The sequence below is a fragment of the Pristis pectinata genome, chromosome 20 (genome assembly GCF_009764475.1).
Source record: "Pristis pectinata isolate sPriPec2 chromosome 20, sPriPec2.1.pri, whole genome shotgun sequence".
Taxonomy (NCBI): domain Eukaryota; kingdom Metazoa; phylum Chordata; class Chondrichthyes; order Rhinopristiformes; family Pristidae; genus Pristis; species Pristis pectinata.
Window position 1 is genome coordinate 32,222,172 of NC_067424.1, and position 27,187 is coordinate 32,249,358.

Genomic DNA, 27,187 nt, shown 5'->3' on the forward strand with positions numbered 1-27,187 from the left:
CTGCTGCTGCAAAAAGATATTTTTAATGGCATTTGTACCCTGTGTATGCCTATGACAATAAACATAGAAACAAAGAAAACCTACAGCATATACAACTTGAACTTGAACTCAGTTCATGGGCAGGCACGGTAGTGTAGCAGTAAGTGTAACGCTTAACAGCGCCAGCGACTCAGGTTCAATTCCGGCCACTGTCTGTAAGAAGTTTGTACGTTCTCCCCGTGCCTGCATGGGATTCCTCCAGGTGCTCCGGTTTCCTCCCACATTCCAAAGACGTACGGGTTAGGAAGTTGTGGCCATGCTATGTTGGCGCCGGAAGCGTGGCGACACTTGCAGGCTGTCCCCAGAACACTCGATGCAAAAAGATGCATTTCACTGTGTGTTTCGGTGTACAAGTGACTAATAAAGACAACTTATCTTATCTTACATTACTTCACAGTCCAGTTTTTATGTCATTGCCCAATTATTATATCATGTTCCTCCCACTGTATTACCATCCTACTGTTGTATCACAGTTCTGTTCAATTATCACAGTCCTTCTGTTATCTCACAAGAAGAACACAATAACAAAAGAAAATTAGGAGTAAGCCACCAGCCCCCTCAAGCCTGCCCTGCCATTCACTATGATCATGGCTGGTCTGCCACAGGCCTCAACTCATCTTCTATGGCAGTTCACAAAAGCCCTCTGTTTCCTCTATAACTGCGCACAATGATCCAATCTCCACAATCCTCAGAAGTACAGAATTCCAGAGATTCACTACCATCTGCAAGAAAAATTCTGATGTTCCTCGGCTTTAAATGATCTCCCCTCTTATCTTGTAACGACAACCCTCTTGTTTCAGACTCCCACTAGTAGAAACACCTCTACGTCTATGCTGTCATGTCCTTTAAGGTCTTATATGTTTCAATAAAATCAGCCCTCATTCTTCTAAACTCTAAAGGATACAGATGCAACTTCTTTAGCTGTTCAGCCTCCCCTCCTTGGACTCTGTCTTTACCTCTCACTGCCTTGGTGAAGCAGCCAGCATAATCAAAGACCCCACCCACCCGAATCATTCTCTCTTCTCTCCTCTTCCATCAGGCAAAAGATACAGGAGGCTGAGGGCACATACCGCCAGGCTCAAGGACAGCTTCTATCCCATTGTGATAAGACTATTGAACAGTTCCTTATACAATGAGATGGACTCTGATCTCACAATCTACCTTGTTGTGACCTTGCACCTTATTGCACTGCACTTTCTCTGTAGCTGTGACACTTCACTCTGTACTGTTATTGTTTTTACCTGTACTATATCAATGCACTCTGTACTAACTCAACGTAACTGCACTGTGTAATGAATTGGCCTGTACGGTCGGTATACAAGACAAGTTTTTCATTGTACCTCGGTACAAGTGACAATAATAAACCAATACCAATACCAATTTCATGACAGAACAACCCTCAGACAAGTGAACCTGCTTCCAGGGCTACTGCAGGTAGAAATTAGGAATACAAAGGGGGTAATTGCTTTGCAGGTTATATACTTCTGGTTTCCTGTCAGCATGAGATACAGGAGCAGCATCTGGACAGAAAGATGTAGGAGTAATAGGAGATTTTAACTTCCCTAATATTAACTTGGAACCTTTTAATAAGAAGGACCAAGAGGAGGTAGAATTTTTAGTGCATCCAGCAGAGCCTTTTGAGCTACCACATAGATAGTCCAAACAGAGCAGGGAACAGTGGACATAAGAGACGATAGATGCAGGAAAACAGAACGCCGGAAAAACTCAGCGGGTCAAGCAACACCCGTGGAGGTAAAAGGTGTAAGGTGACATTTCAGGTTGAGACCCTGCATCAGGACTGAGAGGGAACAGGGAAGATCAGAAGAATTTAGCAGTATGGGACAGGGGCTGGGAGGTGATAGGTGGAAGCATGTGAGGAGATGATGGGCAGGATGGAAGCAGGTGGGGAGAGGTGGACAGGTGAGTGAGTGTGGGAGGAGAACACTAGGGGAAGGGGAGGTGGGTTTACCTGAATTTGGAACATTCACTATTCATACCATTGGGCTGTAAGCTACCCAAGTGGAAAATGGGATCCCACCACCAGTCACATCTTCCCCTCTCCCCCACTTTCCACTTTCTGCAGGGACCCACTCTCTTTGGGTCTCTTTGGTCTGCTCAAACCTCTCCACCCACCTCTCCCCACTCCCTGGCACTTTCCCCTGCGACCAAAGGAGGTGCAACACCCGTCCCTTCACCTCCCCCCCCCCCCCACCTCTCCACCATCTAGGGACCTTCACAGGCCTTCAGAGTGAGGCAGATGTTCACCTGCACCCCTTCCAACCTGGTCTACTGCATTGGGAGCTCGTGATGTGGCCCCCTCTACATTGGTGAAACCAGCTGTAGATTAGATGACCGTTTTGGGGAGCCATCTTGAACCTCCATTTTAACTCGCCTTCCCACTCACGCACCGACTTGTCTGTCCTTGGCCTTCTCCATTGCAGCGGAGAGGCCAAATGCAGAAGGTATGAACATTGAATTTTCCAATTTCAGATAACCCGTACCCCTAGCGCCCTCCTCCTGCACACACTCGTCTGTCCACCTCGTTTTCTTCTCCCTTTGTTCATTACCTCCGTGCCCTCATCCCACCTGGTTCCATCGTCCCCTCCCCATCTGCTTCCACCTTGTACCTACCAGCCTCTGCCCCACCCGTCCCATTCCCCATGTGGTTCCATCTGGCCATCATCTCCTCCCCATCTGGTTCCACCAGCCTGTGTCCCAAACCCCCTACACACTGCTATATACCGGCAATCTTTCCTACTCCCTGATGTAGGGCGTCAACCCGAAACGTCGAGCTACACCTTTTACCTCCACAGATGCTGCTTGACCTACTGAGTTCTTCCAGTATTCTGGTTTTGTTCTAGAGAAGAGACTGTACAAGACCTAATCTTAGGAAATGTAGCCTGCCAAGTGGCTGTAGTGTCACATGAAAGCATTTTGGAGACAGTGACCATAAGTCTGTAAGTTTCAAGGTGCTTATGGAAAGGGATGGGGATGGTCCTGAAATTAAGGTCCTGGATTGGGGAATGGGCTGGTTTTAATATCAGAATATAGATCCTGGCAGAAGTAGACTGGGAGCAGCTACTTGCAGGTAGGTCCACAACCCACAAGCGGGAAGCATTTAAATGTGAAAGAGTGAGAGCTCAGGGTCGATGTGTTCCCGCAGGAATGAAAGAAAGTGGCAGCAAATCTAGGGAACCCTGGATTTCAAGAAACACTGAGGGCTGGATAAAGGGAAAAAAAATAAACACATGACTGGTTTGGAGAACTGAAAATGGGAGGTCCTTCAAGAGTGTAGAAAGTGCGTTTATATGGGAGGGATGTTTATAAAAGAGATCGGTAGGGCAAAGAGGGGCCATGAAATATCACTGACAGGCAGAATTAAGGAAAATACTAAAGCTTTTTATAAGTACATTAATGGTACGTGGGTAATCAAAGAAAGAGTAAGGCCCATTAGGGACCAAATTAGCAATCTGTGTGTGGACCGAGAGGACATAGGTCAGGTCTCAAATGAATACTTCTCATCTGAATTCAGTAAGAAAGACATTGTAGCTTGAAAACCGGGGAGAGAGACAGATATTTTGGAACATGTTATCATTAAAAAAGATAAGGTAAAAGGTAAAAGGAGGCAAATGCAATGTTCACATTAATTTCAAGAGGACTAGAATATAAAAACAAGATGTAATGCTGAAGCTTTATATGACCACATTTGGACTATTGTGAACAGTCTTGGGCCCCATATCTAAGGAAGGATGTGCTAGCATTGGAGAGGGTCCAGAGGATGAAAGGGTTAATGTATGAGGAGCGTTTGGTGGCTCTGGTCCTGTACTCGCTGGAGTTTAGATGGATGAGGGGGGGATTTCATTGAAACCTATTGAATATTGAAAGGCTTGGATACATGGAGAGGATGTTTCCAGTAGTGAGAGAGTCTAGGACCAGAGGGCACAACCTCAGAATAAAAGGACCACTTTAGAACAGAGATGAGGAGGAATTTCTTTAGCCAGAGGGTGGTGAACTTATGGAATTCATTGCCACAGATGGCTGTGGAGGCCAAGTCATTGGGTATATTTAAAGTGGTCCTGATTAGTAAGGGTGTCAAAGGTTACGGGGAGAAGGCAGGAGAATGGGGTTGAGGGGGAAAATTAAATCAGCCATGATCGAATGGCGGAGCAGACTCGATGGGCTGAATGGCCTCATTCTGCTCCTATGTATAAGGTTTTATGGTTTCAGTGAGCTTAAAGGTGGATAAATCCCCAGGGCCTAATGACATACACGATGAATAATGAGGTTCTTGGAAATATTGATGAAAAGAGGGACCTCCGTGTACAAGTGTAAGGATTCCTGAATGTGGTGGCACAAGTAAATAAGGTGATACAGAGTATAAGAGCAAGGAAATTAGGGTACAGCTTTATGAAACATTGGTTAGGTCATCGGTGGAGTAATGTGTGCAGTTCTAGTCACCACACAATAGGAAGTGCATGATTGCACTGGAGAGGGTGCTGAAGAGATTCACCAGGATGTTGCCTGGGTTAGAGCACAGAAACAGGCGATTCATTCACAGAGAGAGAGTGCACCAAGGAAAATGGCCAGACACATTGTGGACCTACCGCCAACCTGCCCTTCCTTCAAACACAGCTTTCTGGTGAAAGTATCTCAAATGTAGCCAAATACTTACTGCGTGCACGTCCAAGGAATCAACTGTTAGGTCATAGGCATTCAACTTCAACTTAGTGAAGAGTTCTTTCAGAGTTAGCTTCGTGTCCTTGGTGCTCCAGACAACACGATCTGAATCCAGCATAGAAGTCTTCTTTATAAAGCGCAGGAGGTGCTTCTGATTCATGCAGGCTGCTGCGTGGATGTGGGTATCAACCTGAGGGACAGAAAGTGAAGGTGGACCTTTCTTAGACTTTCTCTTACGATACTCAGGCTACGACTCGGCTACTAGATTCGAAACTGTGAGATAAAAACTGATGCTGTAAACTTGAAATTAAAAAAGAAAATGCTGAAAATACTCAGCAGGTCAGACAGCATCTGTGGAGAGTGATATCAAGCTAATGTTTCAGATCCATGACCATTTATCGGAAATGAGAAAAGTTAGAAATCAAGTAAGTTTTAAGCTGCAGAGGAGTCGGAGGGGTGAGGAAAAGTCAGTGATGGGGGGGGCAGGTGGGGTGGGGTGGGGGTGGGGGTGGAGACCAAGAGAGGCTGAATGGCACAATGGTGGTGATGTTGACTGAGAAAGGGCAGTGAAGACTTGGTAATCACAGCTGATCTGTGTGGAGAAGGTGAAATAGAGGAGGATGAATAAGAACAGAGAATAAGAAAGAGTACAAACAAACAATGTAGGAACTGGGAGACACAAAGTGTTCCAGATGCTGGAAGTCTGAAATAAAACTGGTGGGAATGCTCTTCAGGTCATGCAGCCCATGGGGAGACAGAACGTTACAGATTGATGACCCTTACAGATTGATGACCTTTCAGCAGAACAGATCATTTCTGCTGAAAGGCTAGAAATCTGAAATTGTTGAATTCATTGTAAAGTCTTAACATTGAATTCACCGATTTCAGATAACCAGCCTTTCCAGTTTGTGTTGGAAGTGCCCTGTTCTGCTGTAAGGTCATCAACCTGTAACATTAACTCCTTTTCTCTCTCCACAGATGCTGCCTGACCTGCTGTATATTTCCATTGTTTTCTCTTTTTATTTCAAAGGAGATAGGAAAATGATGGATTAGCCAAAAGGTTCAGTGTCACCAATCTTGAGTTTCAAATCCTTTAGATTTTGAGAGAAATGGAAGTGTACTGGAGACCAATAGTTAAACACTTTGACAGGTTTACCAGAACATGCACTGTGTGGGTGAATGGTTTCAAGGTATCTCAAGGTAGTCGGGTTAGATTCTGTGACACATTCAAGGGCCATTCATTGTTAATAACAATGTACAAAAAATCAAAATTCTGCAGATGCTGGAAATCCGAAATAAAAGCAGAAAATGCTGGAGATACTCAGCAATCAGGCAGCACCTGCAGTGAGAGAAACAATGTTAATCTTTCAGATCAATGACCTATCATTAAAACCTGCCAACAGTTTTAAGATCCAGAGGAAGAGGTGGAGAGAGAAGATAACAAAGGAAAGACCCGTGATAGCACAAAAGGCAGGCTGAAATGACAAGGATTAAGTGACAGAGAGGGCGATGGTGCAAGGCAAGATAGAGCGGTAGTGAGACAAGGAACGAGACAAAGGCCAGTCTGGAGAAAATGTAAGTGAGAGAATCAGAATCATTACCTGAAATTACTGCAGAAAATTACTGTGGATCGGTGAAATCTGAAATAGAAATGGGAAGTGCTGGAAAAGCTCTTTTTCGAAATATTGAACTCAATGTTGAGACTGGAAGGCTGTAATGTGCCTGGTCAGAAGGTGAGGTGCTGTCCTTTGAGCTTTTATCGGACTGCAAGGGAACAAGATTGGAACCTGGGGTCAGGGAAAGCGGAGTGAGTGTAGGACAGAGAATTAAAGTGCCAGAGAACCATTTTGCAGGGAGGTCAACCATTCTCCATTTAGTTTCCCCAACATTGACAAAGATAGCATATTAAATTGAAAGAGCACAAGCTTAAATGGAAAAAGCACTGCTGCCTTACCTGGAAAAAAAAGGAACTATCATTGGAGCTGGGAAATATTGATCACTGGGGAGGGGAGGGAGGTTCAGAAATCAATGAGTGGATCAGTTGGTCTGCTGACAAGTATTGTATGGACCAATGAGTGAGGCTGAGAAGTTCAAGTAGACCTGGTAAATATAACCCAGGAAGAGCAGTGCGTGGAGGTACCTGTGTACCAGCAGGAAAAAGAGACTGGTGCTTTACCTTTCTGACATTGTAGAAATCTCGATGAGGATTAATCTTCAATTCTTTTATCTCTTCCATGTCATTCAGCATTTCATGCAGGTTGAACTTAGAATTAAGGAATTTTAAGCGACGGTGAGCATATGTCTTTCTAAACAAAAATAAAACATGGAAAGGAACTTTATTTTCAACTTACAAGACTAGTTTCATTATTACACACAATGTGGATGATTCTGCCCACATACATTGACAGTATCTGAAGAAGAGCCAAGAGTTGAACAGGACCTGTTAACTATTCACCCCTCTACAGAAGCAGATTGTTGGGCTGTTCATCATCAGTCACATGCAACACTTTGCTCACTGCACTTTGGCAACATACACATGAAAGTGAACGCACTCCAAAATTCACATAAAGGCACTTCAGAACACCCCAAAGATGCAAAAGGAATGGCATAGAAATGAAAGTTTTAATTCCTGTCCTTATGAGAAACCACGGACGAAGGAGCACGGGTCTGTGAATTGGAACCATAGTCTTATAATCCTTCCACCAGCTATAATCCCTGAGAGCCTGGCCCTCCATTGGCAGCATGAAGCACTAAATTAACTCAACATTGTGTGAGTTATTCTGCGGATTCACACCTCCACCCTGCAGGTTTTCTATTCTGAATACAATATACTTGTTAGCATAGAGTGGGAGTTTGCTCAATTGCAATCATTCTATCATTCTCTCTCTCTCTCTCTCTCTTTCCCTTCTCTTTCTCTCTCTTTTGCTCTCTCACTCTTGTCTTTTTCTCTTTATTTTTCTTTATCTCTCTCTCTCTTTCTCTTCTTCTCTCTCTTTTTCTCTCTTTCACTCTCTCTCCTTATCTCTTTGTCTCTCTCTCTCTTTCCCTTTTTCTCTTTCTTTCTCTCTCTTTTTCTCTCCCTGTTTTTCTCTCTCCTCTCTCTTCAACTCTGTTTCTCTCTCCCCACTTGTTGAATGATTTGCCCAAGTCCAGTCCCTCTCCTGAAATTGGATGTTCACTGAAGTAGGCTGGTTCGCTCCAGTTCAGCTGATTCCATGATGAGGAACATGTGAAAGGGGAACAAAGTCTTTAAGGCCTTCAATGAGTCACACAGCTTATTGTGTCTCCCACTCACTCAGTAATTTCCTGAAGGTATTAATACATGTGATTCATTCATCATTCTGCACACAACCAGGTGACAGTGTGGGTTAGTGAGAAGGATGTGGAGAGGCTTCAGGGAATACAGGCAGATTATGTACAAGGGCAAGGACATGGTGGATGGAACATAATGTGGGAAGATGTGCGCTCTTGCTCTTTGGTAGAACAAATAGAGAAGCAGAACACTTTATTAATATATGAGAAGTTGAAAGGTATTGGTGTACAGAGGCACCCGGGTATCCTTGTATATGAATCACTAAAAGTTGTGACCTGCACTTCATATGCAGGTTCAGCAAGCAATATGAAAGGCAATGAGTACAGGTTGACAAGAACAGAGACATCATACTCCAATTATGTAGGTCCCTGGTAAGACTGCACCTGGACTGTTGGTCTGAGCTCTCTATCTGAGGAAGGATATACTTGCAACAGTGGGATTGCAACAAAGGTTCATCAGGTCGATCCATAGGATGGTGGAGTAACATGAGGAGAGGTTAAGCAGACTAGGCCTGTACATTAGTGAGCTTAGAAGAATGTGCGGTGATTTCACTGAAATGTACAAAGCCTTAAGGGGCTCGACAGTGGAGATGTGCGTTGATATTCTCCCTCCTTGGCACACAAACTACACACACATACACAGACACAGAGACACACACATATACAAACACACACACAGACACACACATATGCAGACACAAACACACAAATAGACACACACCGACACACAGACACACACACAAAAACACACACAAACACATACACACACAGACACATATAAACACAAACACACAGTCACATACAAACACACACACACACACACACACACGCGCGCGCGCGCCAGATAATTTTTCTAAGAAAAGGGGTACTCATATCAATTATCGCGAGTAGAATATAATAAGGTTTAAACCTGGGACTGACCTGGTCTGGTGTGGTTCAATGATGCATTGAGTTAATGGATCATTAGGAGCATTAATTTTCTATTATTTCAATGCTAAGCATAAAACAATTGTCATAACTTACACAGGCCCCTGAGCGATCAGTGCAATTAGAAAATTCATGTCATCTATGAAGGTGGGCAGATCTGGGTAGGGCAAGTCTTTGGGTTCATTCCTCTTGACAGATTCGTTATTGGCATAAACATAGACCACACCATCTTTCATCTTACACACATATCCAAGGTTTTCAGGCAGATCCTTGGGATTAAAGGGATCTTCTCCAGGCTTTAGCTGTGGAGTATACACTGAAATAAAAATAAATGAAAGTACCTCAATAACATAGGTAGAAGAAACGCTTTTCTGGTGGATTATCACACTTATTTTAAGGAACATATTCAAACATCCAACCTCTTTGACTTTTTCTTTTATTCTAGTGACTACAATGATTGATCCTTTGACTTTCCACTCTTTCTCCCTCCTGGGCTACAACACAGAATCGTACAGCACAGAAAGGGGCCCTTTGAGCCCACCTACTTTGCCTCCACAGATGCTGTTTGACCCACTGAGTTCTTTTAGTAGCTTTTTTTTTGCTCTAGATTCCTACATCTTCAGTCTCTTGTGTCTCCATTCCACCTCCTTGCATCCTTGATGCTTTGGAATCAAATTTATCATGTCATGTGCTATTCTAACTTATTCTTTTCCAGCTATTTGAATTGCTTTTTTGGTGACAGGACAAAATTACCTCTATTGCATTCTACATATGGATCAAGTGAACTTTGCATCAAACGAGAGAGTAAAACAGAGACAGAAAGAAAGTCTGTAACTTTGGAAAGCTGAAATAATAACAGAAAAATGGGAATGTTCTGCCACCTATCAGCAGAAAGTAGCACTGCCCCTCACAGAAGTAGAGGTACAGCACAGAAATGGGCCCTTCGGCCCACCACGTCTATGCCGACAATTTTGTCCACCTGCACTGATCCCATTTGCCAGCATTAGGTTGGTATTCTTTGATCCCTTTCCTATTTAAGTGCCTGTCTAAATGTCTCTTAAGTGTAGTGATTGCATCTGATTCCACCAGCTTCTCTGGCAGCGTGTTCCAAATATCAGTCACTCTCTGTGTAAAAACCCTTCCCCTTTGATCCCCTAAAACCCCTTCTTCCCACCTTAAACCTGTGCCCTCTTGTTTTTTGTTATCCCTATCAAGGGAAAAAGATTCTATCTATCCTATTTCTGCCTCTTATGATTTTATATACCTCTGTCAGGTCACCCCTCAGTCAGCCTCCTTCGTTCCAGGGAAAACAAGCCCAGCCTATCCAATCTCTCCCCATAACTAAAGTCCTCCAATCCAGGCAACAGCCTGGTGAATCTCCTCTGCACCCTCTCCAGCTCAATCACATCCTCCCTACAGTGGGGCAACCAGAACTGCACACAATACTCCAGTGCAATCTAATCAGTGTATCATAAAGTTGCAACATAATCTCACAGCTTTTATATTCTGTGTCCTGATTGATGAAGGCAATCACGCCATATGCCTTCCTCATCACCCTATCTACCTGTGTTGCTACTTCCAGGGAACTACAGACTTGGACCCCAAGGTCCCTCTGTTTATCCACATTCCTTAGCACCCTATCATTTACTGTATATGTCCTATTCCTATTTGGCTTCCCAAAATTCATCACCTTGCACTTCTTTGGATTAAATTCCACCTGCCATTGCTCCACCCAGCTTCCCATCTGATCTGTGTTCTGCTGTAGCCTGAGGCAACCTCCTTTACTGTCCGCACCACCATCAACTTTTGTGTCATCTGCAAACTTACTAATCACACTTCCTACATTCACATTCAAGTCATTAATACATATCACAAACAGCAAACGTCCCAGCACCAATCCTTGTGGTACACCCCTGGTCACAAATTTCCACTCAGAAAAGTATCCTTCTGTGTCCTACCACCAAGCCAAATTTTGGATCTAACCAGCCAGCTCTCCCTGCATCTCTTGTGTCATAACCTCCTGGACCAGCCTACCATCAAAATGTAACTTCATTAAATACTGCAATATTCCATACCTCCCTCTCAGACTCGCTGTTACACAGGTGCTATTTAACTACTGAGCTAAAGATTATTATAAGCCTTAATTCACTTCAGCACTCTTTACCACAATCCAATTATATTTGATAAATAGCACCGTATTACAAGGAATACTTCCTTAGTCTTTATTAGCCTTCTTTTAAACTGGTATGCCAATTCTTTCCAAGTGTTTTGAAACGATGTAATTTCCTGATAAGGATCCCTTCTCGCATGGTAGTGTAGCGGTTAACGTAACGCTTTACAGCGTCAGCGACCCGGGTTCAAATCCAGCTACTGTCTGGAAGGAGTTTGTACATTCTCCCCGTGTCTGCATGGGTTTCCTCCAGGTGCTCTGGTTTCCTCCCACATTCCAAAGACGTATGGGTTAGGAAGATGTGGGCATGCTATGCTGGCACCGGAAGCATGGCGACACTTGTGGGCTGCCCTCAGAACACCCTGCGCAAAAGATGCATTTCACTGTGTGTTTCGATGTACATGCGACTAATAAAGATATCTTATCTTATCTAATCACTAGTTCTTGAGTATCTCATGTACTCTCCCTGTATTTTCAGTCTCGGTATTAAAAATGCAGCACAGTATGATTCAGACAATCAAATGGAAAATAATTAGATCTTAATCTGCAAGTAGTGCAAAGTTTGGGTTTGGTGGAGAGATAAATAAAAATTGTTAGACCAGTTAGGATAAAGGGTAAGAGATTGAGGGGGGATTTGCGGGGGACCTTTTTCACCAGAGAGTTGTGAGTACCAGGAATACACTGTCGGAGAGAAAGGTTGAAGCAGAGTCACTGACAGCAGTTAACAAGTGTCTAGATGAGCACAGATCGTCTGGGCAAGGAAGGCTACAGGCCAACTGCTGGACGTGGGGACTGGTACAGGTGGGTGCCCACTGGTCAGCCTGTGGGCCTGTTTCCATGCTGTACGACTCTATGACTCCATGACTCTTAAACTGGACCTAAGTGGTGTAGGGTACAAGATAAGATATCTTTATTAGTCACATGTACATCGAAACACACAGTGAAATGCATCTTTGCATAGAGTGTTCTGGGGGCAGCCCGCAAGTGTCGCCACACTTCCGGCACCAACATAGCGTGCCCACAACTTCCTAACCCGTACGTCTTTGGAATGTGGAAGGAAACCGGAGCATCCGGAGGAGCCCACGCAGACACAGGGAGAACGTACAAACGCCTCACAGGCAGCGGCGGGAATTGAACCCGGGTCGCTGGCGCTGTAATAGCGTCACGCTAACCGCTCACTACTGTGCATGCCCATGTGATGAGTGGGTGTTCTTGTCCTCATTCATATCTCCTTACCTGGGTGCACTTCATCCTCCTCTTTCCACTGTTCACGTTCCATAATTCGCAGGAAGCGGGAAGTGGTTCTGAAGAACCTTTGAAACGAAAGCCGCATGTATTTTTCCCGAATGGTCAAAGCTCGATACAGACCCTTGCAGGCAAGCTCAAAATCTTCCAAGGTTACCTGTTCATAAGCAGAGAAACAATCAAACTCAGAGTGGTTTTAGAGTTCCTCCTCTCTCTGAATCTCTCCAGCTGTCCTACATCCCATATCATCCCCCCATCTCATATCAATCCAATCTGGTTCCCATGTGAAGCCATGTAGAATACAGTGACCAGCATACCTTGGCCAGCTGGGCAGTAATCATTGGATTTAAGCCTCTGGAGAGTTTGTAATAAGACTTACTTAGATGATACAGGTGATGAAAGGACTTTGGCTATGCAGAGAGACGAGAGAAGCTGGGATAGTTCACCAGTGCACAAATATAGTCCAGGAGACTCACCTCCTACTCTCTCAGCCCCAGTCACTAAAACTGCCCACCATCTAACTTCCCTTCTTGACTGAAATGGTAAATAGTTCCTTCACCTCCCTTGCAAAACTGCTGTCATTCATCCATTCCTCAAAGTACCCTCCCTCTGTCCTCGCAAAATAGATCGTCCCAGCCACTAACCCCTCCTCCTCAACTTTCCTCACATCCAGTGTTAAACTCGACTATAGACAGTTGAATATAAAATATAAAAGAAAAACAGAAGTGTTGAGGGGTATTCAGTAGCTGCGGAAAGGGAAAGAGTTAACATCTTGGATCAATCATTCTTCATTGGAATATCAAGTGTCTAGCTGTCCTCACTTATTTTATCATTTTGGAAATTTTATTTGCATCAACCACACTGAAGTCCTTTTGAGACTTACAAGGTGTGTTGTCAATAAACCAATTTGGAATATCAGTTGCTTGAAAAGCTCACATTTGACTCGTTATTCTGCTCCCTCCTAGTTAACTCCGTGAAGCTAAGAATGTTTCTCCTATAATTAACCTGCTGAGTTCCACAGACACTGTAATCATTGTTTCAGATTGCCCATTTCTGTCTATGTCTCTAAGGCAAAGATCTGGGTAGAAATAGCACTTCGTGCAAAGCTTCATTCAATACTGTAGAGTTAACCTTACCCCTGACGCGTAGTCTCCAGTGATGGAGACTCTCTGGAAATCAGGTACATCTGCGTATGATGGCTCCATCATCTGAATGGCTGACTCAGTCTGTTGTATGTGGACAATTGGCACTGATGCTTCGATGGTCTTTGTTCTTATCTTCTTCCTAATGTAACAACACAGTCCAGAATGCGTGTTAATTAAAGCAAAGACCGCGTCTTGGTTTTGAAACAGATCTCCAGCATCAGCAAAACCTCGAGCCTGCTGGCTCACTTGGTACATGAGCTGCCAGCTACAGCTTGAAACCGTGAGACTAAGGCTGCTTAATGTTAAATTCCTAGTGACGTTCATTGTAATCGTGTTTTCTTCATGCTCCATATCTCTGCGATTCTATGACTACCCTAGACAGTGCTTCATAGACTATCCAGTCTGTTGGAAAGGCTGGGATGGACCATGGTTGGAGATGGAATTGGGTAAGTCCTGTTATTGAAATTGTATTCTGTTCCAAGCTCTGTCATGCCAAGAGATTACCAGGTGCACAGAGGAAAAAATGTGCTTAAAGCCTCCTTGAAAAAATGCAATATCCCCATTACCTCTTGGGAATCTCTGGCCCCTGACTGCATAAAATGGAGAAGGAGCTATTGGGATGTTATTGAGTCCATGTATTGTCTAAGTGGTGAAGGAAGCATTCAACCATGCAAACTACCATCTACCCAGCTTGTCAGCCTGCCCCACTTGCAGAAGAACCTGAAGTTCCTACACGAGCCACCTCAGAATCCACAGAGCTGGAAGGGAAGTAAGTCATCCTTGATCCCGAGGTATTGAGTAAGGAAAAGAGTGTGGCCTCAGACAGGAAGAATGATTCAGTGAAACTTGTGGGATTTAACCCCAGGAGGAGATGGTGCCCTTAGTCCAATCCAAGTGAGTGAGAATTGGGAAAGGGATTCCCCTGGTTCAGGTTAACTCTAAATCCAGACCATTGAGGTGCAAGTTATTTTTCAACAACAGGCAATGATGCAGCACAACAGTGTTCAGATATTTATGACAGATCAAAGGACATGAGTCAAAGTTTAAAAAACAGAGTCAAACATTTAACCTGCAACCTCCAAGATAAGGACATTTCTTTTTATTTGCCCCATTTGAATACTTGAAGCATGTGAGTGAATTGATGCTATATTTCCCCACATTATTACGTAGGTTCACTTTGTAGAGCTTTCAGAGTTCTTAAGGACACCCCAAGTATCTTTCTTCTTCACTTCCTAATACGTTTCGTCATGCATTAGGAAGATAGTGTGACCCACGATTCCCATCTCAATCCATGCGGACAAAGAGATGGGAAGACAAGAAGGTGAAAATCAAATGATAAGTCTTATAGTCTACTAGCATTCAGCTCAAGAACTAGATTAGAAGGTAAACATGCTAGCTAGATTCATTCTTGTTTCACTTTTTGTAGCTAATCTAATCCCCTTCTGTGGAGGGAGAAAGATGTCAATGATTAATAAAACAATTACTAATAACCAAATACATGAAAGTAACTGAATAATCTATACTATAAATACGTATTAATTTCCCAGCTGTATTGTTACCTTTCTAATATTCCACTGTACAACTTTGACCAAGAGGTTCTGATGTCCATTGCCCATGAATTCCCTGTACATTCCCTTTCTCCAGTGTCAAATCAACAGTTCTACAAACTGTAGAGTGTTGTCCTAATATCGGAAAAATAAAAGCAATTGTCTTTCATCCCTGCTACATACCTTGTTCCTTAACTACTCTTTCAGGCATTAGCCTGAATCAGAATCTTCATAACCTCAGTGTTGTGTCTGAGCTTCTGATGACACTTCCATCTGACTGTAAAGATTGTTCACTTTCACCTTTGTAACATCACTAATTCTGACTCTACCTGAACTCCTCTCCACTTGAAGCCATCATCCACACCAGTGCTCATCAGGCTAACATTGTATCACCCTGTATAAATGTGGACATCCATATCTCCAAAGCCCAACTCTTAACTTGCACCTAGTCCTGTTCACCCCTGTAGCTACTGAGCTTAAAAGGTTCCTAGACTAATAATATATCAGCTTTAAAACACCTATTTTACAAATTAATCAATGAACCTTGTCCCTCCTCTTCCATCGGGTAGAAGATACAGAAGCCTGAGGGCACGTACCACCAGACTTAAGGACAGCTTCTACCCCACTGTGATAAGACTGTTGAATGGTTCCCTTATACAATGAGATGGACTATGACCTCACCATCTACCTTGTTGTGACCTTGCACCTTATTGCACTGCACTTTCTCTGTAGCTGTGACACTTTACTCTGTACTGTTATTGTTTTTACCTGTACTACATCAATGCATTCTGTACTAACTCAATGTAACTGCACTGTGTAATGAATTGACCTGTACGACCGGTATGCAAGACAAGCATTTCACTGTACCTCGGTGCAAGTGACAATAATAAACCAATACCAATACCAATACCCTCCTTATTCTATAACTGCTTCCAGTCTTCCAAAATTTCAAGACCTCCATGTTCCTCTGATTTGGCACCTTGGCCATTGTTTGATTTTAATCACTTCACCACTTGCTGCCACACTTTTGTCTGTCAAATTCCTAACCTTTGGAATTCCCTCTCTAAACTCACCTTTTTCAATCAAGGTTTATTCATGAGTCCTGAAATCCCTTCTGTGGCTCTTGGCCAAAGTTATACTTGGTAATGTTCTTGTTAATTCCTTTGAGGTGTCTTTCTACATTAGAAAGGATAGCTACATAAATGCAAGATGTTTTGTAATTCAACCTTTGTATTTTGGTACCTCTTCTCAATGGATTCCTTTGACTTTCTGTCAATTAAGTTGTCCTGCATTTCATGTTGCCCAATCGGACAGTCATCTGCCATGTCAAATGGAGAGATCTCATCTCTTTCATCTTCATCTTTAGCATCATGTGCGAAGACTTTCTCAGCTAAGATCCGTGCTTTTTCATCTAATCCTAGAAAGGAAAGTCACGTGGTAACATAAATGAGTGAGGAGGTTTAATCAAGCAGAATATTTATAATAGAAACAAAAAACCCACAGACTAAGATTTAGGTACAGATGCTAGATGTGTGGTGTTTTTGTTGTTGTCGACCCATACTCAAGTACAATTGGACTTGGGTAACTTTTAGCAAAGGGAAAAACTGTCTTGTAGAATTATGATTCCTCTGAATAATATTTTTATTAATATACTGAATTCTCCCAAACTAGTTAACGCTGAGGTGAATTTGCCAAGCAGCAGTAGTAAGCAGAATTGAAAAATGTGGTATAAATGAAATGTGTATACCTTTTTAAGAATGATATGTAGCATGTGGTAGGACTTTTAACACATTGTTGCATTGGTCACTGATGTTAATTGGGTGTTGGTCACCATCAATAGAGGATGTTTGGTTAAAGAGCTCTATCTTGTTTACATGCCTTATGAGGCACCAAGAAGAACCTACAGATGTAATAGGGTAGCTTAAGTTATAGTGAAACCCAAGAGGTTTCAAGAAAACATATGATATTGATGGTAGTTTAGTTATGAAGCTGCAGAGGGTAGGTTCACAGTAGCTGAAGACTATGCCAGTAATGGTTTAATGGGAATTGGAAAACAGTCAAGATGTGGAAGTGGGCAAGCCAGGATATGTGATCAAAGGAAGTTGCAGAAGCAGATGCAGATTAATGCCTGGGCCCCTGCCAATCAGGGTCCCAGTCTCTCTGCTTCCAAGAGCCAGCTGCACCCTCTCCTCTACCACAAAAGAGAAAGCCACTTTAGCCAAGAAGCAGCTGAAGAGGAAGAAATCTAGCATCAATCCTCCTGTAGATCCTTCAGTCTAATCCTCCAGTCTCTACCTCCTCCTACTGTTCCTCAGGCCCAATCCCCACCCCCACTTCCTCTTATTGGTTCGCAGGTCCAGCTCTCCTATCTTTGTCTATTACAGTTGGTGGTAAGATCCAGCCTCTTCCTCACCCCACTCTTCTGGGTCAATCACTGCCCCCACCTCTTGTGAAGGCATGAAACAAGAAACAGATTGGATCTTGTGGGATGGGTCATTTGATCAGAGCTCCTGGATGGTGAGGAAAGGCTCTGCTTACCCTCCTACCACAGTGGGATAACTTTTATCTTGCAGCTGTAAGTTCACTTCTAGTTTGTAAATGTCATGGAATTTCCCAGTGTGGGAACTTTCCAACAAAGTTATGTAACAAAAATAGAAAAGTTGGAAACACTCAGCGGGTAAAACAGCAACTGGAAGAGAGGAATAGAGTTAACACTATATAGGTTAACAATCTTTCATCAGAAGGTCATTGACCTGGAACACTAAGTCTGTTTCTCTCTCCACAATTGCCACATTTTCTGCTGGGAATCCTCTGTTTCCCCTGGGAATCTTCTGTTTCTGTTCCAGATTTACAACATCTGCTTTTTTTTTGCATTTCCATTGCATGATATAACAATCTGTGCATTAGAGGTCAGACAATTTCAGGATTTGGCTTGGGAAAGGGAACTTACTAGTTTGCTTTCAAAAGATTTTGAAACATTGACTTATTAGTACTTTGAAAAGATGTGGGGGAGCCGGGCAGGTGTAGCAGTAGGACAAAGAGCTTTCTTTGTTAAATCAGCAGCTGTGGACATTTGTGTGCGCCTGGCTCCCTGACCTGTTGGGTTTGGGTTGGGTCAGTTTTGCAAAGTACAAGAGCTCAGGCATTGGTCATGGTTGATCAGGTTTTAATTTTAAACTCAAGCAGACCCCTACCCTATCCAACCATGTGCACTGATGGACCCTATCTCTGTAGCTTCAGCTTTGAGGAGAGCAATCATAATGATATCAAGGGTGGTGCAGCTTTCTGCCCCTCAGACAGGGTGACAGCCTGTGGTAGGAGTGGATATGTGCTTTATTTATTAATACACTTTGTAAAATACTTAGTGACTCTGTTAATGCTTAATCTATGTTTGATGCGTGTGGGAAACCTCCAATCGTCTGTTTACACAGAGCCGCAATGAATCTTGTTTCAGTTCTATAAATAAGGATAAGCATTTAGAATTCCTTGGTAATTTCAATTTATGGAAATGACACATAAAGCCACAGATGGAAGCTTTATGAGAACACATGAACAATTGAACCAAGATGCAGAAGGAAAGATTGGAACTTGAAATTTTCCAAGTCAGCTGAGGTAACATCATTACCTCCACAAATGGTCAAAGAAGCAGAGAAAGCAACGAGGAATCCTGTAGACACAGGAGGTTGGAAGTCTGGAGGAACACACAGAATGCTGGAGGAAGTCAGCAGGTCAGGCAGCATCTATGGAGGGAAATGGATAGTCGACGTTTCGGGTCGAGACCCTTCATCAGGGCTGGAAAGAAAGAGGGGGATACCAAAATGGTGGGGGTGGGGGGGCGGGAAGGGGTGGAGCAAGAGCTGGTGGGTGATAGGTGGATCCAGGTGTGAGGGGGTTGATAGGCAGCTGAGGGAGGGGGGAGAGTGGGAGTGATGTGAGAAGCTGGGAGGTGATGGGTGGAAGTGACAAAGGGCTGAAGAAGATGGAATCTGATAGGGGAGGACAGTGGACCGTGGAATAAAGGGGAGGAGGTGAGGAGGGGAACCAGTGGGATGAAGGTGAGGGTGATGGCAGATCGAGGGGGCAGGGGAGGGGAAAGAGGTGATGGGGCTGATGGGAATAAAGGAAAAAAGGGGACAGAGGGGAGTGGTTACCGGAAGTTAGAGAAACTGATGTTCGTGCCATCGGGTTGGAGATGACTTGTGGATGATGGGCAGACTTCTGTGGCACTCTGTAATTTCTGTAAAGAATCCTGTCGAATGTCCCATCAGATTGACCCACACCTTCAAACAGGGTGGGTTTTATTTGTAGAGCAATTGACATGTGAACATTCTCTGCCACGTCCTCTCCTTTGCATGCTGATGGCAATTGTTTGACTTTAAGCTTATTTTCCCACTTCTGCAAATACAAATATTGACAGGTCTTAATGTGACCAGACTGTTAGAAACGCCAGTCACTCCATGACTTGTAAAGGAACTTGTCAGCCTTGTTCGCTCATGAACTAAAATTATATTCACACTTGATGGCATGACTGTTGAATGTCTTCTTATTCAAATGATAGGGAACGAGAACAAAGAACACCGTTTTATCTGTAAAGCTGGTTGAAAAGTGACAGTTTGAAGACTGTAGTTGTGAAAAATTTGCCTTAACAGCACACATTTTGGAATGTTTCATTAAGAATTATTAAGGGCTGTTCCTCACATCAGGGTAATACAGCTTCTCTTCATATGTTCCAGCAGATCAAATACAAACAGAGGATAAAAGCACCTGTTATCTGTTGTTATTTGATATAAACGTCCAAGTTTCGTCCAGGACCCTCTCTTGTCAACGTGAATTTGATGCTAAAGAGAATACAATTTCCAACCAGGCCTGTCTGACAGTGTGGATGAAACTTATGGGAAATTCCACAGGATTCTCTGCTGCTTCCCCTGCTTTCTTTAATGTTTGGTCTCCGCCAGGATCAAGGAGCTGACGTGGAAAGCTTTAAGTTCCATTCTTTCCCTTCTGTATCTTGGTTCAATTCCATCTATTACTCTGCCCCTCTCCTGAAGCTTCTACCTAGAGCTCTGTGGTGCCATTAATCCACTGAAGATTAACCCCTCTCCTCTTCTCAACCCCACACACCCCTCCCCCTCAACTTTATCTGCAGGATCCCCTGTTCTTAGGACTACATCAAGACCAAAAGTCCCTTCAATTTATATGAACCATATTTTGTTTCAGACACAGTAACCAATTACTTAGTAAATGCCAGTACTCATTAAGGCAGTTCATCTGAAACTAATTGTTCATCTACCAGTTCAGCTACAGACTAAACCTCATCTACAAACTAATCACTGTCTCATTAAAGAATCTATAAGATTACGTGGTATCGTACAGCACATTCATGCGTGCACTGAAGCCTCCTCCTATTTCTGTGTAGAACCTAATACTTAGCTATATGGATTGATGATCACACCATCCAGAGTCATGGTTTGGTCAGCATGTGTATATGGTTTTGCTATGTGCAATTAAATCATTACTTCAATACACATCACCAGGAAACCAAATTTACAGTTCAACATTACATAGAAAAAAGTGTGTATTCTTAAAGTACATTAGATTCCTAGTTCCTGTAAAGGAAGCATGGAAGGCAACAAAGAATCCTGTGAAATGTCCCATAATGTTCATCTACACTGTCAGATAGGATAGGTTGGAAATGATATTCTCTTTAACATTAAATGCATGTTGACAAGAAAGTTCCAGGGTGAAACTTGAATCTTTATATCAAATAACAATAGATAACAGATGCTTTTATTCTCTGTTTCCATCTGATCTGCTGGCACATTAAAGAGACACTGTGTTTCCCTGATGAAAGGGACAGCCCTTAATAATTCTTAATGAAACTTTCCAAAATTTCTGTTGTGAAGACAAATTTTTCACAACTTTAGCCTTCAAACTGTCAGTTTGAGAGATAAAGTGACTTAGTAAAAACTCACACCAGCAATCAAATCTGCAATAAAAAGGCTGCAGTTTTTTACTTCTCCTGCTACTGGTCTCTTGTGATCCACTCCATCGGAGAGAGAGTACCCTTGGACCATCTGCTATTACAGTAGCCAAACTCTAAGCATGAAAGAGGTATGAATATTTTGCATTTATGTGTATATAACTGTTCAGCCCAACTGAAGTATTGCCTTACATCAGAAGGTGGAATGGATTTGCTTGGAATAGTTGAGGATACTTCCTACCTGATTCCTTCTGCTTAGACATCTTGGCTAATAGAGTTGTAGTGGCTTCCACCTGTGGTAGATTGCAGAGCCGGGTGACTGTGTGTCAAATGGAGCCTCTCACACAGTGTTTGGTCTGTACTCAGCGCTGCTTGATCTTGTCTGGTCATCTCCTATAAAAGGCTGGAAGTATTTATACACATAGCTATTTCTGGAGGAGAACCTTTGCGTGTGAATGCTATTTGATAGATTTGCTGTACAGTATGGTTATTGGGTTACACTGATGAATTTTAAAATAAAATATTTTTATTGTTTTTTCTCAGACGTATGCACATTATACAATTATGCACTGAACAAAAAAAAAGTCTTTCAAAATTAGGGCTTGGCTATAGCAAGACATTTCATTCAGATGAAAGGTCAAAGGCCCAAACTGCTTACTCCAGTTCTCTCTCCACAGATGCGTCTAACCAGTCAGTGCTTTCAGTATTTACATCAGTGTATTACCAGCTGCTACCTCTCGGATGAGATGTTAAACTGAGGCTTTCTTCTCCAATCCTGGGACTGGTTTTCTCGGATGGCATGGAGTTATAGTTCTAATGATTAGCACTGCATGCACGCTTGGTGGAAGCAAGCTTAATAGTGGACACAATAGGATATCATTGGAATATTGTCAAGGAAATTCAGGGGGTTCCTCCTAACCCAATAGCCAACAATTTGTGCTTCACCCATCAGCAGTTTGTGGAATTTTGCTGTGTGTGGGGAATAGATTTCATTACACACATGACGTGCTCTGGAACATATTTTTCTATCCTTTTTGATTGTCTGCAACTACTTCAAGGCAAATGGGGGGAGACAACCCATTGAGGCTTATGATGACATTTACTATCACCCATTCTCCCATTTTATCATTCCAGTACACCAGTTGCTACTACTTGATGCCATTGGCTTGTACTTAGATGGAAAAAATAGAACACAGCTAAACTGTTTCCTGTCAGATAAGTCGCTTTCTGTCACTCATTCAAAGTGATACCCGCAAACTGGAAACTTCGATCCACTATCCTGTCCCCAGCTTCCTTAAAATTTAAAACTTAAAAGTTTGCATGTTCTCCCTGTGACTGTGGATTTCCTCTGAATGCTCCACGGTCCCCAATATTGCACCTCAACCAGAAGAGAAACCCTTCATGTATCAGTGTAATAATTCTTCCCTGAGCAGTTGTGAGAGTGTTGGTGTCAATAGGACATTTTGGTGTCTCTTGTTTCCAGTGCTTGAATCTTGCTCAGTTCACTAAATCTGACCCTTGAGCTTCCTGTAGCCAGATTTAGTGAATCCAGGGAACTTGCCATGGAGTTATCACTTGCACAGGAGATACAAACATTCTGCTGGCCCCGATGTAAAAAAAGTCTTTGGTAATAACTAATGGGTAGTCCACTTAAAACTGAATAAATTGGAGGAAACAACTGCTGATGCCAGGAATCCAAAACAGACACAGAAAATTACAGAAACTCCCAGCAGACACTGTTAGGTGGGCAGGAAATGGAGTCATCGTTTCAGGTCAAGAACAAGGTACAGCCACAACTGTGGGGGGGCAGGTGGGTGGGGTGGGGAAGGGAGAGAGAGAGAGAGAGAGAGAGAGAGACAGAGACAGAGACAGAGACAGAGAAAGACAGAGAGAGAGAGAGAAAGACAGAGAGAGAGAGAGACTGTATAAATTTGCTTAAACCCCTTTTATTTAGAATCCATGCAGTCAGTTTTAACACCTACTGCACAGGCAATTTGCAAGTGTGTGTGGAAGGCCCTTCAAGAGCTGATACGATCCTTGAGAAATAGAACAAAGAATATAGAACAGTCAGCACAGGAACAGGCCCTTCAGCCCATGATGTTGTGCCGAACTAATTAAACTAGTAAATAAATACCTAACTAAACTAATCCCTTCTGCCTACACAATGTCCATATCCCTCCATTCTTTCTTTTTCAATCTTTTTATTAATTTTCAAATTAATACAGAATAATACATGTAACATTGGTAATTATACACGTAATACAAAGAGATCGGGAGGATAATCATGACATATATAGTCATAAAGAATAAAAAAATATATTCTAGGCCCCACGGCTTCTTAGTAAACGAATATATTACAAAAAAAATCAAAAAGAGAAAGAAAAAGATTTATTATATTAAAAAAACCCAAATCGAAAAAAATTATAAGTAATAAAATGAAACAAACTAAAAAAAATTTCAAAAGGAAAACAAAATTGGACTGATATTTCTCTATGAACAAAGAGCATTATTATGTCGTCAACTCAGCTCCTCTAAGTTCAAAGATTATTGAAAAGGGATCTATATCATATGAAAATATTGAATGAATGGACTCCAAACTTCCTCAAATTTAAGCGAAGAATCAACAGTGTCACTCCTAATTTTTTCTAAGTTTAAACATGATATAGTTTGAGGAAACCATTGAAACGTAGTGGGAGGTATTGGATCCTTCCATTTAAACAAAATGGATCGTTTGGCCATTAATGTAACAAAGGCAATCATACGACAAGCAGCAGCAGATAAGTGGCCAGATTCCATCACTGGTAGTCCAAAAACTGCAGTGATTGAGTGAGGTTGTAAATCAATATTCAATACAGTTGAAATAATGTTAAAAATGTCTTTCCAATATTTTTCCAAAAGAGGACAGGACCAAAACATATGTGTCAAGGAAGCCACCCTCGAATTACATCTATCACATATAGGATTTATATGGTGATAAAAATGGGCTAACTTGTCCTTCGACATATGGGTCCTGTGAACCACCTTAAACTGTATCAAAGAGTGTCTGGCACACATTGAAGATGTATTAACTAATTGAAGAATTTTCTTCCGTGTCTCTGTAGGTAAAAGTATCTGGAGTTCTCTTTCCCATTCTTTCTTAATTTTATCAAGTGTCTCTGGACATATTTTCATAATTAGATCATAAATTATTGCTATCAAGCTCTTCTGATAGGGATCAAAGCCTAAAATTTTTTCCGTAATTTCAATTTTATATGGAGTCGGAAAAGAAGGCATGGTAACTTTTAAAAAATTTCTAATCTGTAAGTATCGAGAAAAGTGTGATCAAAGCAAATTGTATTTATTAGACAACTGTTCAAAAGATAAAAAACAGTTATCAATGAATAAATCATGGAAACATGTTATTCCCTTCATTTTCCATAAAGAAAAAGCTGAGTCGATTCTGGGTGGTTGAAAGAAAAAATTAGATTGAATGGGGCTTGATAAGTTAAATCTATTCAATCCAAAGAATCTACGGAATTGAAACCGTATTCGTATTGTATGTTTAACTATTGGGTTAGTCATATGTTTACTCAATTTAGTAAGTGCAAAAGGGAGTGAGGCTCCTAAAATAGAAAGTAATGAAAATCCTTGCACTGATTCATACTCAAGATATACCCATTTGGGACATTGAATTAAATCTAAATCTTGTGCCCAAAAAATTAAATATCTGATATTAATTGCCCAGTAATATAATCTAGGGTTAGGCAAAGCCATGCCACCATCCTTTTTTAATTTTTGTAAGTATTTCTCACTTAACCTTGGGTTTTTATTCTGCCATATATATGAAAGAATTTTAGAATCAATAGTGTCAAAAAAAGATTTAGGTATGAAAGTTGGAATTGCCCAAAATAGATATAGAAATTTTGGTAAAATATTCATCTTAACCACATTAATTCAGCCTATCAATGATAGAGATAATGGGGACCATTTCATAAATAATTGTTTAACGTGATCAATTAAAGGTAACAAGTTAACTTTAAATAGGTCCTTATGCTTCTTGGTAATTTTAACACCCAAATACATAAAATGGTCTGTTACTAATATAAGTGGTAATTGCCTATAAATTGGGGTTTGCATATTTAATGGAAAGAGTTCACTCTTATTAAGATTTAATCTATAACCAGAAAAAACACTAAACTGAGCAAGCAGTGTTAATACTGCAGGAATGGATTCCTCCGGGTTAGAAATATAAAGTAATAAGTCATCTGCATATAGAGATACCTTATGAATCCCCTGTCCACGAGTGATACCAAATATGTTAAAAGAATCCTGAAGGGCAATTGCCAAGGGTTCCAAAGCAATATCAAATAATAAAGGACTTAGAGGCAATGCTATCTAGTACCTCGAAAAAGCCTGAACAGAGGGGATCTCTGATTATTAGTAAGTATTGATGCCATAGGTGTGTGATACATCAATTTGATCGCAGATATAAAATTGGGACTAAAATTAAATTTCTCAGGTGTATTAAATAAATATTCCCATTCGACTCTATCAAATGCCTTTTCAGCACCTAATGAGATAACACATTCTGGAATTTTAGATGAGGGGGTATATATAATATTCATTAACCTCCTAATGTTAAGATGCAAATAACGATTCTGGATAAATCCTGTCTGATCATCAGAGATAATTAGTGGAAGAACCTTTTCCAATCTAGAAGCCAATACTTTGGAAAATATTTTGGAATCCACATTTAATAAAGAAATGGGTCTATAAGATGCACATTCAGTGGGATCTTTATCCTTTTTAAGAATTAAAGAGATAGTAGCTTCATAAAAGGATTGTGGTAGTTCACCCACTGATAGGGCATCTTTAAAAATTTTTCCTAACCAGGGAGAAAGAAGATCCGGAAAGGATTTAAAAAATTTGACTGTATACCCATCAGGACTGGGTGTTTTACCCGAATTCATTGAAAAAATTGCTTTCTTTATTTCTTCCTCCGAAATGGGTGCATCTAATATTGAACATTCATTACATGATAATTTTGGAGTCTTCAGGTCCCTTAAAAATTCATGCATTAATGTAGAATCCTCAAGGAATTCTGACTGGTATAAAGAAGTATAAAATTCTTGAAAAGATTTATTAATTTGTTCATGGTCCACCTTAGAGCTACCATCTGGTTTACGAATTTTAATAATCTGACTTTTAGTTGAAGCAGCTTTCAGTTGATTGACAAGCAATCTACCAGATTTGTCACCATGTATATAAAACTGACTTCTGGTTTTAAGGAATTGATTTTCAATTGGAGATGTTAATAGTAAACTATGTTGTAATTGAAGTTCTGTTCTCTTTTTATAAAGCTCCAAATTAGGAGCATCAGAATATTTTTTATCGATTTCTTTAATCTTCTCAGCCAATATACGTATTTCATTATTAGTTCGTTTTTTCAATCCAGCAGAATATGAAATAATTTGACCGTGAATATATGCTTTAAAAGTATCTCATATTATCCCACTGGAAATTTCTTCAGTAAAATTAGTTAAAAAGAAAAATGAAATCTGTTCTTTAATAAATTGGACAAAGTCTAAATCTTGCAATAGAGAAGGATTGAATTGCCATTGTCTGATGCCAGAGGGTACATCTGCTAACTTAATTGATAATTTTAACGGCGCATGGTCAGAGATGGCAATTGCATCATATTTACAATCAATAACAAATGGAGCTAATGTAGCATGCATAAAAAAATAATCAATCCTTGAGTAATTATGATAAACATGAGAAATAAATGAAAATTCTTTATCATATGGGTGTAGAAATCTCCAAACACCTAAAATTCCAGAATCGACTAAAAAGGAATTAATAAAGACAATGGATTTGTTTGGAAGTGCAGGATTCGACACAGATCTATCCATTGGAGGGTTTAAACAGCAGTTGAAATCTCCACCCATAATCAAAGTATATTCATTTAAATTAGGAAAAGATGCAAATAAATGTTTAAAAAATTTAGGATGATCAACATTAGGTGCATAGACATTAACCATAACAACTTTTTTATTATGAAGTAAGCCAGTAATTAATAAAAATCTACCATTCAGGTCTGAAATTATCTCATGATGAACAAATGAAACTGAGGGGTCTATAAAAATAGAAACTCCTTTCACCTTTG

The 27,187-nt window shown here is 41.3% G+C and overlaps 1 protein-coding gene across 1 annotated transcript in view; it reads right to left on the minus strand.

Moving 5' to 3' along the window:
* ampd1 (adenosine monophosphate deaminase 1 (isoform M)) overlaps positions 1 to 21,305 on the minus strand; it is a 39,645-nt gene extending 18,340 nt beyond the window's left edge. Inside the window, exons 1-7 of the mRNA XM_052035107.1 lie at positions 21,284 to 21,305; positions 16,305 to 16,479; positions 13,507 to 13,654; positions 12,362 to 12,527; positions 9,052 to 9,271; positions 6,893 to 7,022; positions 4,712 to 4,906 (exon numbers count right to left, since the gene is read on the minus strand). Coding sequence (XP_051891067.1) covers positions 4,712 to 4,906; positions 6,893 to 7,022; positions 9,052 to 9,271; positions 12,362 to 12,527; positions 13,507 to 13,654; positions 16,305 to 16,479; positions 21,284 to 21,305 — 1,056 coding nt within the window. The remainder of the gene's footprint in view (positions 1 to 4,711; positions 4,907 to 6,892; positions 7,023 to 9,051; positions 9,272 to 12,361; positions 12,528 to 13,506; positions 13,655 to 16,304; positions 16,480 to 21,283) is intronic.
* Positions 21,306 to 27,187: the final 5,882 nt, after the last annotated feature.